Consider the following 14,584-nt stretch of genomic DNA (forward strand, 5'->3'; position numbering starts at 1 on the left):
CTCTGGTACACTGATTTCAACAATTCCCTAACTCCAATGGGACCTCTATCCATCGACCCTAGCCTCTTTTCACTGTCCATTACTCCCTTGTGTCCTTACTTTCCCCCTTACCTGGCTTAGACTCCACGGTCCATCATTATAAATACTCCTTTGCATACACTTTCAAATTCCTTGTCTCTTTCTCTCCTTCCCTCTGTTACATTACCTGGAAAATTCCAACCCTGATTAAATCCAACTCTCTGCTAGCAAACACTAGTAAAAGTACTCTGGAAGTACAGAGCTATGTGAATTCCCAAATAATTCCTGCACCAAGTTCTGGAAGGGATGTTTACCAACCAGTTGAAGGGACTTCTGAAACATTAAATTTCACAGAGCATCACAGCTCCAGCTCTGTAGACAGTTTCTGGCTAGTCACTAATTACTCAGTGACAAATCCTTCTTTTTCACCATACTGTAGAGCCCTTTAAGGTAGAGACCACATAATATACTTCATGTTGATTACCTTGCCTGGCATAAAGTGAGTGCTCACTACATGTTGGTTAAATGTTGAATAAATGTATGAACAAAGGGAAAGATGCTCCCGTGCTAGGATATAGAGAGTAACCAAGGCCATTAAGTTTCTAGGATGAGTGCTAGAGAAATTATTTTTAGATTTTAAAAAGGGTGAATAAAAATGCTCATTTTTAAAAACAGATGGAGTCACCTAGAATTTACAGTTAATATTTTACTTTAGAAATATACATATTTTGCTCTTTAGAGCCCCTAGGATTCATATATATCAGAATCTATGTATATTAAAAGCTATATATAAAGAAAACTTTGTTAACCAGATTATTGGGAAGAATTAAAAAAATAATAGCAATAATTCAGTTAACTGGCTTTGTGGCAGACTGTTCTCTCCATAGTAGTAACTTTACTCTCCTTTCTGTGATCCAATCTCAAAAAGAATTTAGTGTGTGAACTAAAGCCACAATTTTGGATGTCCTCTTAAAGTTTAAGTAAAGAGGATTACCAAAAGTAGAAGCGAAAGCAAATGAGTTAGTAAATGGGAAGACCAATAGTGTGAATAAGTATTGTGGCACATTTTAACATAAATTTCTAAAATTTTAAGTATTTCTTAATTGCAACAATATACCCTATAGCGAGGCAGTAGTCAAAAAATTTTAACCAGCCTTTCCACAAAACTGCTCATTTCTTAGAAGGGCAGGTAGATTTCAAAAAGAATAAAGAAATAAGGTCCCTAATTTTTTATTATGATTTAATTTGAAGCATCCTTAATTAAATCTTTTCTAGTGTCAAAAATAAAAACAGGAACAACTGTGAATATCAAAATAGTCCTAATAATTATATAAAGGACTATTACCCAGAGTTTCTAAATACACAGGTATTTAGACAACTGATTTTTAAAAAATGAAGTATTTTTATCTCCTAGTCAACTTTAGAGATTACTTTTGCCTTTAAACCAAATAGCATCCATTATAAACCAGAGAGCTGAAGCTGACTAGTAAGGAAAAAACCAGGATCTGGAGGCTGAAACCACTGAGTTCACAGTATGGGGGAGTAAAGCGAGTGGATTATCAAATGAGCTACCTGTCTTAAAGCAAGCTAAATTTGGGGGGAGGGGGGAGACTATGAGATAGCAGGTGAAAGTTACAGGAGAAGCAAATGAAGGTAGTAAGACCAGGAGACATTGTTTAAATTTTCTCATAATATGTACAAATGGGCATCAAATCCTCCTAAGCTTCTGAAAACTCTCTTTCAACACCTCCACTTTATTATGTAAGGTATGTCCTAGTTCAGGCCTCACCGGCTCTCCTAGACTCCACTCCAACAGTCTCAACTCCAATTCCTTTTTATTGTTACCAGGGCATGTTTTCTGAAATAAAGACCTGATTATACTTATCTCTCCTTTGATGGTTCTCTTACTACCTGTAGAGAATAATTCAAATCCCCTAGTCCGATATGCCAAACTGTTTACAGTTAGGCCTCAATCTGCATTTACAACTTCATCTTCTACCACTCTCCCCCCCGTCACGTTCACACTTTGCTCACACTTTGTCAGGACTTGCCTGATAACCCAAACCCCTATCAGAACTAAAATGCCCCTCTACGGCGTTCCTGTATTGCTCTGAATATGCCATGATCTGTCTACTTTACTATACCACTGGCCAATACGGCTGTATTCTAACAGAGGTGAGTTCTCACTCACCTTTTCTCTTCAGTTTGGTACACAGTAGGCATGAATAACTGTTTAGCAATAGAATAATCAAGGAAGGTACAAATAAATATAAATAAACATAAACTTACTATGCCGATTTTGAACCCCCTTTTAAAGACTGGATTCAACTCCAGTCTTACCTCCTCCAAGAAGTCTTCTCCAACTGCTTTAAGACTACATTGCAATGGTAAATTGAAAAGGGAGGCATATCTTATGACTATAAGTTATGACTCTTATGACACAGTTCAGCATTTAAATGCTCTTTATTTTATCGGTGTTAATTCTGCCCACCCAAAGAGATGACATGGGTAACTAGACCAGTTCTGAGAATCTTCTTGTACTCACTACATACTTAGTAAGGTACATATCCTCCACAATAACTGGGCCAATATTTATTCAGAGTAGGTTTTGATAAATATTTTAGATCAGTAGTTGGCAAACTTTTCCTGTAAAAGGACAGATAATAAATTAAGCGTGGCAGGTCAAAAGGTTTTTACTGTAACTACTCAACTCTGCTGCTGTAGTGTTAGAGCAGCAACAGACAATATATAAACAAATGAGCATGGCTGTGTTCCAATAAAACTTTTTTAATGGATGAATGAAACTGGAATATAGAATTTTCATCTGTCATGAAGATTCTTGTTTTGATTTTTTTCAAACATTTAAAAATGGAAAACAAACATTCCTAGTGGGCAATACAAAATTAAGGAGCATGCCAAATTTGACCCACAGGTCACAGTATGCCAATAATTATTTTAGACAGACATATTAACCTATATTGCAAAACAATTTTATTATCAAATTCCCAAGTAAAACATTAAGACGCGTTCTCACAATACCTGCGTTCAGCACGTTCCTTCTTCTTTAAGGCAACATCTAAATCCTGCAATTGTTCTTCTAATTTCTCACACAGTAGTTTCTGAAAGAGCAAAACACGAGTGTTTATATATATATTTTTTTAAAGAAAGCTCTACGCCCAGCGGAGGACCCCGAGATCAAGAGTCGCATGCTCTACTGAGCCAGCCAGGTACCCCCCCAGGAGTGTCATTTTTAACACCTTCCCACCAACATTTATCCTTTGCATGCTGGCTCATGGGTACTATGCTAGTCTGAGAGCTGATAAGGGGTCACACAGTGAGTGAATACTGAAATAGTCCTTGTGTTTAACTACATAAAGAGGTGCCTCAGCATCCACTGAACTGAAGATGAGCACCGCGTCTCTGCAGTTAACACACATGTTGGGGAAACTCCTAGCCTCATCAAGAAATACATTCTATGCCTATGTTGCTGGTGGTAATCAACGTTTAAAATAGCATATGGCTCAACATGTTTACATGACAGTGATGAAAAACTTTTAAGACTCACACAACATTTTTAAGGGAGAAGGTTCTATGTACAATACAATATAATGGTGCCAATCACTATTTTTAAAAAAGAGAATGGGAAAAAATTACACAACCATGCCACATGGTGACTGGGTCAAAATGGAGCTGAAGAATGTAAGTGAAAAAGCTAAGCTAAGCCAAGGAAGTCCAGTTCGCTGGGAAATGCAATAAAGCCCATCATTTTTAAAAGTGAGATGAGACTGAACTTGTGACAGAAAGGACCCCTTGAGTGCAGTGGCATAAAAAACAGCCTGTTCTTCAGCTTTCAAAAGAAATTCACCTGCATCACGATAGAAGAGAAATATAATCCATGTTTCTATTTATAGTAGCATCATAGTGGTACATAATTCATAATACCAGCCATAAAACTGAAAAGAAGGAGGTAGGCAGAAATGAAAAAGATGATGAAACAAAGGGATAAAGAAACTTATTTCTTCCCTCATGTATCATTTTAATTTGGGGCTATTTGTGCCTGTAACAAATGTGAGAAAAAAATAAATCAGAGATTATAATTTTATAAAAATTAGAGGTCTCTGAAAAATGCTTTGGGAGAAAAAAAACAAAGGCCTAAAAGATATTAATAAAAAATAGTTTTCACAGAAGGTAAGGTAAATTTCACAGAACTTTAAACAAAAGGTAAACAATATTTACAAATTGCTTTGAAATGAAAAATGCTTAGTGGCTGTCAAGAAGTATTATTCATTGGAATATAAAACTGAAGACTACAAACAAAGGTGTGCTGGGTCATACGTGTTGGCAAGGGGGGCAGAACCACTCTCCATCTGGGATGATCATCAGTGGAGGGCGAAGGCAGGCAGTGTGGTATCCACTGTCACAAGAGTCACACAGAAGAATCTGAAATAAACCACAGGTAAATGTCAACCTAATTCTACGACTAAAATTCAATGCCTTTGAAGTTAAAAGAAATTTCAATAATTTTTTAGTACTATACTAAGAAATACACTGTATCACAGTACAGTATTTTAGTGTATTTTAGTGTGTTTAAATTTTTTACTACTTTTCACTTTCCATACCTATTCTCATCACAAGCACTAAGTCCAGCCCACACTCAAGGGGAGGAGAATTAAGTTCCACTTTCTGGAGGGTGGAATATCAAAGAATTTGGAGGTATAAGTTAAAACTTATTAATTAAAATTAATAAATTTCACCCACTAATTTTAGCACTCATCAGTCCTACATTATTGCTTGCAACCATTGTTATTATGGTGTTGTAATGATGATTACCTATTTCCCTCATGCCTTCTAATATTTGGAATTCTTCTGTAAATAAAATATGTCCTTCTCCCCCATTTATTTGCTATTCAGTCACTTTATATCAGGATCAACTAACGAAGATTTATTTTCTTTGGGTTAGAATCTAAAACCATTATTTAATTTATTGTTCAAATTGCTAGTTCTTTCTCCTTAGGACTCATTTGCATCCTTTATTGTAAGCACTTTTTTACTTTCTGACACTATGGGACATTCCAGGCCCATCTTGTATTTTCTCTGACCAAGTCTTTGTATTAGCCATTTCTCCTAGAAGCCCTGGTTCCTTTATTGGAGAATGGTATTTAGAAACCAAAATCTGGGGGGCAACTGCGTGGCTCAGTCGGTTAAATGTCAGACTCCTGATTTTGGCTCAAGTCATGATCTTAGGGTCGTGGGATCCGAGTCCTGCGTTGGACTCCCTGCTCAGTGTGAAGTCCGCTTGTCCCTCTCCCCTGTTCCTCCCCCTGCTCTCTCTCTCTCTAATAAATAAAAAAAATCTTAAAAAACAAACAAACATCTGGGTGCTGAGTGCTATGATACTAGGTATCACTGCCTCTAGGCTCTCTCAGAGGACAGAGCTATGATATATATGTATGTAGAGCAATCCATGTAAACACACAGATCTATATTAAAATAAGCCAGTATCTCCAGCTCTAATCCAGTGCCAAAGGGCTCATTCTGGCCTTTGATCTTGCTCATCTGTAACTTTTTTCTGACACTAAGAAAACTGGCTCCAATTCTCCACACTTCATTTATTTGTTCAACTGTAGTATGTATGTAAAGCAGTTTCTAAATTGCTAACACGAACCATGGGGGGTTAGAAGAGAGCAGTGGGATGTGCACCCAAGTGCAGCGATTTAAAAGTGAAAAGCTGCCTTCCCCCTTCTCCTTACAATGCATCACCATTTGCTGCCAATACCCAGAACTCAATACTAAGTCATGTGAGTGTTTAACTTGAGTTATACACTGACTGATCACACAGGCATACGTAGACTACCCTGGGCACCTGAATTCATTTATCACATTGTTTGCATGGTAAAACATAATCTAAATTTCAAATAACAAAATTAAAAGTAAACTTTTAGAATATGATTTATTTAAAAAGTGATGTTTGTCTCTATTCTGTAATAAAGATAAAATTCCGTTAAAATGCTACTGTGTAGGATTTCCAAGCCTCAGGCAATGATCCATTGATTTTGACTAAAGCATGTGGAACACCCCACAGAGTTCTAGATTCATCAATGAATTTATTGTTTTTCTGCTGTAAGCTCAGTGAGGAAAAGGACCATGTCCTTCGAATCCAGTGTCATTTCTGTACCACTTAGACACATCATAGTTGCTTGACATTTGATTTATGATTATCCTTAAACATTGGGCATAAGGAATCCACCACATCTTCAGTTTCTAATGTCACTCTTTTTTGGCAGAGTAGCCAGCAATGGGATTTTCAGAGCAGTTATTAAAATAACCAAATAAATGAAAGTCCTGTGTGTGTGTTCCAAGAAGGGTGCAACTTTCTCCGTTTCCTCAACATCATCTCTGCTCACTTCGTTTTACTTCTCATTTCCTCACACCCCTTTGCTGCTGACATCTATTGCTGCTTCAGTCAAAATGCACTCTCTTGGTTTAAAAAGATATTAGAAATGGCAGGGAAAGAACACAGGTGCTAATTTTTGATTTGGAGGGCAGAAAAGACCACTCTCTCAAATCTTCTCTTGGCCTTTCTCCACACAAAAATCTTGACCTAACTTTCATAGCCTGATGATCATAAAAATTCTTGGAAGCGTCTTCTCAGCATAATTTCAACATCTATTCTGAGAGCTAAACTCATTCTCTGTTTCTGAACCCTCTGAAACTACGGGAATATGATAAACATTATTGATACATTTAATTTCCAGATATGATTGTAACATTAAGGAAGAGAAAGAACAAGTAAACCACAAATAGCTTTAAACTAGCATGTAATAGATGTCAGGGACTGTGCTAAGCCAACTTTACATAACTTATTAAAACAACCCTCAGCAGACGGCCTCTCCTCTGCTGCCCTGTCCACCGCTCCCTTGTGGTGTGTTCTATAAACTTCTATCTCCTTTAAAAGACAAACAAAAAGCCCTCAAAAGAAGTATGTAGTAGTATTTCCATTTTACAACAAAGAAATTAAGATACTGAGAGGAGAGCACCTGGTAAGTGGTGGAAGCCAGACCTACTCCACGATGGTCTGGCTCTAATGCTTTTCCTATCATCCCACACTGCTTTCTAGGAAAAAGAGCCTTGGAGAACTAGCTCACATGAATTTTCCAAACTTTACTGGATTTCAAAAAGTTTCTGCTACACAAAGTTCTACCTAGATGGAAGCATCTTTCCTTACTTTTCTTTCTACTTAGTGGTTAGAAATTGCCTTGAAAGTCACATCTATTCAAAACAGACCAGTTGTAGAAAATTGGGTATAAAAAGAGTGTTTCTTCAATAGGCTCTTTAGAAAGCTCGTATGAAATGCAAAAATTATATAAACAGGTTAGGAACTGGATTTCCTGATTTAGGCTACTTTTGAAGAACTTACTTCCTGGGTAGGTTCCACTGTCAGTATTCTTCTGAAGATATCTGGTCTAGAATTTATCCTTTTCATTTGTTTTTTTGGGGGGGTGTTTTGTTTTGGAATTCCCCATTTTCTAAAGTTTAAAGCCCTACTAGGTTACTACTTGACTTAAATGTTGCCACAGAAAGTAATAAGGCCTTTAGGCCTTACTTCTTTAAAGTTGTCACTTCAGAAATATCATTATAAATTAAAGGGAAAGAAGAAACATTTAAAGAAGAGAATAGAAAAATTTGAATTAATTTATCGATCTGTGAGAAGAGGTTAGGAGTGTATCCTTAAGTAGAGGAAATATCAATATATAAACCAAGTAGAATGAAAGTAGAATTGGCTTATTATTTGAGAAATAGAAATAAAGGTTATTTTGTGCACAAAAGCTGTGCAGCATTAAAAAATTTCAAATCATGATCAATCCCAGAAGAAGTAAGGCTGCGTTGGGTAACCACAGCATGCCAGTAAGATGAATATTGTTCAATTAGATCAGGTACGTACTAGCTCAGGATGGTTTGGAAGGCCACATTTTTTGCATGGTTCATCATCATCTGCTAGGATGGCTTCTTCACTTTCCTTTTCTTCCTCTTCCTCTGAAGCTGCAGATGATTTTTCACTGTCCGACCCTTCACTTTCATCATTGCTAGAATATTTCCACCTGCCACGTGTTCGAGAACCAGTCCATCGAACTTTGCCTTTGGGTTTTACCTTGTATAAAATTAAAAATTGGAATAATTTGGTATAGTAAGAACATTAAAAAACAAGCTTCTCATTATATGTCAGTTTTTAGTCAAAATACAATTAGAAAATGAAAATTACTGTTTCTTCATCAGAGATCTACCTACTATTAAATTTTGGTACATATTTCCATTATTTATTCTACTTTTGTTAGGGGGGTTTATAATGAACATTCTGTCTTATAAGTATTTCCCTAGTCATAAAATATATTATTAACATCACTGTAAACGACTGTATAATATGCCATCACACAGCTGTATTTATCTAATCCCTTACTAGACAGACATTTAGGTAGTTTCCCAGTTTTTCACTTTCACAAAAAATGGCTCCTTGTAAATACAAATTTTTACAAATCTCTGTGGTTAGGATAAATTCCTTGAAGAGGATTCTGGGTCAAAGGCCATGCACATTTTAAAGGCTGAGAGAGCACTGACTATATTCTCAAATATTGTTATATAAAAGTTTAAATTCCCATATTAGAGATGAATTTAAAATTTTTTATGGGTCAGAACTGTATATAAAAATCCTGACAAATATAAAAATGTATTATTCAGAGAGTAAGTTTATAATGTTGTAAACTGCTTTTCACCACCTGGTTTCAGTCTTTTAATTCATAGTTCACTTTATTCCTACAGTATAAGTCCCCATCAAAGACCAAAATAATTCTAACAACAGAAGGGGAAATGTTTTTAAAGAATTAAAAATTTAGTATTTCAGGGAACAAAGGATCACTTACAATGGAGAACAATCTGAGCACTTAAATAAATTAAAAATAAAAGTAGCAGTTTTCATTATAACAAACTCCTATAAACTAGCTGTAGATATTTACTAGATTTTGCTTAAAATAGAAGAGTCATAGAAAAGAGAATTCTGGCTTCTAAGACTAATTATTAAATGGGGGAAGGCAGACACTCTCGTACACGGTAAGGAGAGTACACTAACGGGGCCTTTTGGGGAGGGCAATGTGGCAACAGCTTATCAAAAGTTAAAATACACACATGCCCCTTGACCCAGCAATGCCAATTCTAGGAGTCTATTCTAAAGAAATACTCACTTATGTCCAAAAGGATCTTCAATGCAGCATTGCCTGTAATAGTGAAAAATTGGAAACAACCTAAATGTCAATCAATAAGGGAGTGATTAAATAAACTGAGGTACATCCACACTATGGAAAACTGTGTAGCCATCAATAACCAAAAGGTAGACTACATCTACTGACATGGAAAGAGTTCAGAGACACGGTGATAAGTGAAAAATTCATAGAAAAATGAACATATTCAATTTAATTTATTTTTTAAGTGAATGGGTAAATATTTATGAACATACACATTAATGTATGGAAAAAGAATTGGAAAGAGATGTATCCCAAACTCTTAATAGTGTTTATGGGGCATTTTGATTTTTCAATCCTACAGGTTAGGTATTACCTGCATAGTTTACAAAGAGAATATATATTCCCATATTGCCTGTAACAGAGAAAAAGTTTAAAAGATGACATGATTATACACTGTGAAATTTAGTATCTGGGGATAACTAGTGAGAAAAGACATCTCAGATATAGGAAGAAAGATACCTTTTTTTTTAAAGTGCTCTTTGAATGACTTCTTTTGAACTAAAACCAAGAGCTACACTTAGGCTCAATTATTTCTAATAAATAGGAGAATAGGAGGAATTTTACCTTGCTTACTTTAGAATTCGTATCCTTCTCCGTTTTTTTCAGATTTTCTTTTTTGTCTGCTTTCTGCAAAGCTGCTGACTCTTCATCCACTTCATCTTCTCCTTCCCCTCTTTTTTTATCAGCTTTCTGATCTCTGATCTCAGCCACTTTTGCTGTGGGTCTAGATATTCTTGGAGACCTCCTTAAAGTACGACCTACATTTGTTTTCTCTTCTTCCTTTTCTGTCTTCTCTTGCTTGGTTTCTGGTTCTGGAACTTGGGGAGGAGAATCTGGCTTCTTCTTCCGACTGGATATCCTAATTGTTAATTTGATGCCCTCTTTCTGCCTTTCAGAGGTTATCTCTGTGTTTTCTGAGGCAGTGGTTTCTTCTTCAGGAACCAGCTTATATTTAAATTTGCTCTTTTGCGTAGAACCCTTTGTCTCAGAATGATCCTCTGTGCCAGAGGTCTGGGCATTGTCCAGATGACCTGTTTCTACCTTGGTGGACTCAGAATCCTTTTGGAGAATTTCTGGGTCTGTTTTTTCTAGGGGCTGACTTTCAGTGGAACTTGTGCTCTGACATTCCACCATTTCCTTTTCTGAGGCTAATTTCTCACAGTCGTCCGTCATGTTAGATGGTGCCGAGGTTTCAGCTGCCTCAGGAGAGACTGGCTTTACTGATTCTAGAGTATACTTTGGAACCTCCTCTGGTATTGGACTCAATCTTTGTGTGTCCTTATCAAGAAAAGTCTTTTTGGACTTCTCTAACTTTTCAAGACATTCTAGGACTGGTGGGCGCTTATCTTTTTTACTTTTGGGAGACTTCTCGTCAACTTTCAGGGTACAAGATTCAGTGGCAGATAAAGTAGTTTTCAAAGACAGATCCTTTGCCATCTCAGAAGTCTCAAAAGAGATTTCCATTTCCGGAGGACCAGTTTCCTCTAATTGCCCTTTTTGATTTTGGGACTCTAAGACTGATACTGAACTATCTGCATCTTTCCCTACAGGGACCACTTCCTTCTCAAGATCACCTATTTTCATATTCGTTATGACAGAATTTAAGGACTCTGCTCCATTTCCCTCCATGATGACACTTCTGTCTTTAGAGGGGCTACAGCTATCTTCTTTTGTATCATAAAACCTTGTCTCCATTTGTTCTGTCTTAAAATTTGCAGTTACCTTTTCATCACTAACTTCTCCATTTACCAGTTGTTTCCCTTCATGACCCATAATAGTGATTGTAGAGATCCTTTTACAAGTCTCTTCCTCTTGTTTTATTTCATCTTTCAAAAACTCTTTTGTTGGAGTAACTGATTTACACAAAGGTCCTTTGATTGGACTGTCAAAATCATCACTCAGTTTAATTTCTCGTTTTTTTAGTGGTATCTTGGCCTGCTGATCATTTTTAATTTTCTCGGTTTCTTCAGTAGACTTCTCAGTGATTTCTTGAGAAGATCGAACATTGCCACCAAACTCCAGCCTCTCTGGCTCTAGCTTCTCCATGCTACCTTTGATATCTTTAGGATCTGCTCTAAATTCCTTTACTTCAACTTTAGTGGGTTTGACATTTTCCTTGAAGGAATCACTTTCTTCTTTGATAATCCTTTTTTCCTCACTTTCTGGCAAAGGTTTTTCTACCTTGACTATGACTGGCAGTTTGACAAGTTCCTTTTCATCTTCTTTTTCTATTTTCACAGTAGCCTCTTCCAGAGCACTGGGTGTCGAACAGTTTTCTGAATCTACTGGCTGCTCTTCACTTTTCATCTTTTCATTTTCCTTCTGTTCCTCTAAAAATCAGGAAAAATTTTACATAAATCTAAGCATTCAAGATTATAAAATATAAAAGGCTAAATATAACAGATATTCCCATCTGAAATTTCCCTCTTAAAAGAGGTGGCTTGTCAATGGACATTTGACCAAAAAAGAAACATAAAACAAAAAACAAAATACCCCAAATCTGACAGTGAAGGAAATTACCAAACCTGAAGCAAAGCTTCTAAATATTAAAAAATGGTTATTCAGAAAGATTCATGTTTCTGCTTTATACTTTTAGCTTCAGTGTTCTCAATGGAATGCAAATGTTTATACAGTTCAAATAATTTATTCAAGCTCAAGTGATGGCTCAAAAATGTGAACTAAAAATACTACATAAAACATTTCCAAAAGACCGTATTTGTTTTAAAAACTGACAAATGTTCTTCCTTGCAAGTCACTGAGCACTTCATTTCATTGAGGTAACGTGAGCATGGCAGTGGAAAAATGTTTGTTTTATGCTTCATACGGTTTATAAAAATAACACAATTCTGTACAGAAAATGAAACATATGCCCACAAAGAGAATAAAAGGTCCACAATCCTAATACCCAGAGGCAACCACTATTACTATTTTACGTTACTTCATTCTAGTCTTGTATATTTTTGACAAAGTTTTGGGATCATGTTGCCCCATTTTTTTCATTGAAACACTATCACTTTCTTATGATATTTAATGCCTTTTAAGAAATCAGACTTATATAACAGTCCTCAATGTGGCTGTATTACAATTTACTTTATCAAATGCCATTAGTGAACATTTCAGAAGTTAGTATGTTACCAACTATGTATGTTTATCATCAATTCCTCTTTTTACCTTAATTGGCTATGTATTTCCAACTTTTATGGAGTACCTAATAGTGCAAAAACCATATTTGGCAAATAGTATCATCTTTGTGAATTTTTTTTTGCATTTAAAAAAAAAATTTTATTTTACTTTAAGTAGGCTCCACGCCCAGTGTGGAGCCCAATGTGGGGCTTGAACTCACAACCCTGAGATCTAAGACCTGAGCTGAGATCAAGAGTTGCATGTTTAACCAACTGAGCCACCCAGGCATCCCAACAGCATTATCTTTGAATGGGATTACACAGATTGCACAGACAATGTAAACTAGTGCTCAGAGAATCTGAGCAGAGTGTTTTCACAGAATTCTTCAAATACTAATTTTATCTCTATTTCCCATCACTTCACCCTATCCTTATAACTGAAAAAACTCAGCTCTAAATGGAGTTTTACCAAAGTTGTAATTTTTACAAAAAATTTTGCACACATTATGCCAAATTGATAAACCAGAGTTACAATGTATTTCGTAGGTATAAAACAGAATAAAATAGAAGGGAGGTGAAGTAGGACATTTTTTTTTTTAAAGATTTTTATTTATTTGACAGAGAGAGACACAGTGAGAGAGGGAACACAAGCAAGGGGAGTGGGGGAGGGAGAAGCAGGCTTCCTGCCGAGCCAGGAGCCCATTGTGGGGCTTGATCCCAGGACCCTGGGATCATGGCCTGAGCCGAAGGCAGACGCTTAACAACTGAGCCACCCAGGCGCCCCGTAGGACATGTTTTTGAAAATAATAATGCAATATCTTTAAAAGAGTAAATATTTAAATTATAAACCACTATTTCTTTTACTTAATTCATGTTGCAAATATACCATTCAAGGACCACTAAGAACCATTCAGAACCTGAAACAAAGGATTAGTATTGCTTTTCACTCTTCACACTGTTGTGATTTCATATATGCATACCACCAAGGAAATTAAAGACATGACACCATTGATCCAATTTGTGTGTCTTCTTCCCACTGAAAAAATAGCCTTAGTAAATTCCTGATTATTGAACTTGGTTAGCCTATTAGGAAATCTAATTAAATGAACATCTTGGTTAACAATTAAAATACTGACTACCATTTTTAAAAATAACTTCAACCTAATACTAAGGGTTTACTAAACACAATTTAATAATTCTTCTGTATGTTTTGGCTCAGAAAACAACTCAAGGACCTCACTATGGCTCTGACCTGAGGTAAAATGACACTATGTTTTCATTTGGCGAATGAGAAAGATCTCTTCAGTGATTTTAACTGATTCCAATTTGGTAATAACATGGCAAAATAAATTGAGGAACAATATTAGGTTCAAGGCTCCCAGGCTCATGAATCCTAATTCACCTAGTGAATTCCGCACATGTCTCAAACTATCTGATCCTCATTTCTTCATCTACAAATAAGACAGTTGGAGTAAGTGGGCTGAAAAATTACACTTCGTTTATATTTCTCCTAACCCCAAAATGTTAAATTCTTGGTATTTTTGTGTTTGGCTCAATTCCTTTCAGATGTGAAAACATTTAATACTCTAGCTACCCTAGATAACATAGATGTGTCCCTAACCGCAAAGAAAACAGAACCATGACAGAAAATGAGCCTTCAAGCAAAATCACAACTGGTTAAAAAGATCATTCAGTTACATAAGCATTTTCCCAAAGTTTCCTTAAAAAGAAACTGTAAAAGAAATGCAAATGATTTAAGAGACATAAAATTTGAAGAAACAAAACTTAAGGTAAAACTCTCTTCAAAACTCCAATGGAGCAGCAACACTGCTTGGCAAACTTGAGGCAATTCAAGAGAAGTATTATCTACCGTCGATTTTTAAAGCAGATTCATTCATTTACTCAACAAATATTTACTGATCACCTATTATGTGCTTTCCCAACCAGCCCAACCACAATCACTACGGAATGAAACACTGAATGTCCTATAAAAGTTAACTGTAAAGGACATCACTAGGTTTCTATCCAGTACAGACATACCTCCTTTTATTGGGCTTCACTTTATTGTGCTTTGCAGATATCGCATTTTGTTCAAATTCGAAGTCTGTGGCTAACTTGCATCGAGGAAGTCTATTGGCACCATTTTTCTAA

The 14,584-nt window shown here is 36.1% G+C and overlaps 1 protein-coding gene across 2 annotated transcripts in view; it reads right to left on the reverse strand.

Annotated features, from left to right (window-relative positions):
* The window catches only part of RSF1 (remodeling and spacing factor 1), a 157,477-nt gene that overhangs the window by 24,908 nt on the left and 117,985 nt on the right, over nt 1-14,584 (reverse strand). The window contains exons 6-9 of one of the 2 annotated variants that reach the window (XM_028115834.2): nt 9,885-11,641; nt 7,961-8,167; nt 4,354-4,458; nt 3,058-3,137 (exon numbers count right to left, since the gene is read on the reverse strand). In XM_028115834.2, the coding sequence (XP_027971635.2) occupies nt 3,058-3,137; nt 4,354-4,458; nt 7,961-8,167; nt 9,885-11,641 (2,149 nt within the window). Of the gene's footprint in view, nt 1-3,057; nt 3,138-4,353; nt 4,459-7,960; nt 8,168-9,875; nt 11,642-14,584 lie in introns of both variants that reach the window. The other variant, XM_028115833.2, reaches the window with a different exon arrangement.

The sequence above is a fragment of the Eumetopias jubatus genome, unplaced genomic scaffold, assembly GCF_037043125.1.
Source record: "Eumetopias jubatus isolate StellerSeaLion01/CBP00866 unplaced genomic scaffold, mEumJub1_p1.0 scaffold_13, whole genome shotgun sequence".
Taxonomy (NCBI): domain Eukaryota; kingdom Metazoa; phylum Chordata; class Mammalia; order Carnivora; family Otariidae; genus Eumetopias; species Eumetopias jubatus.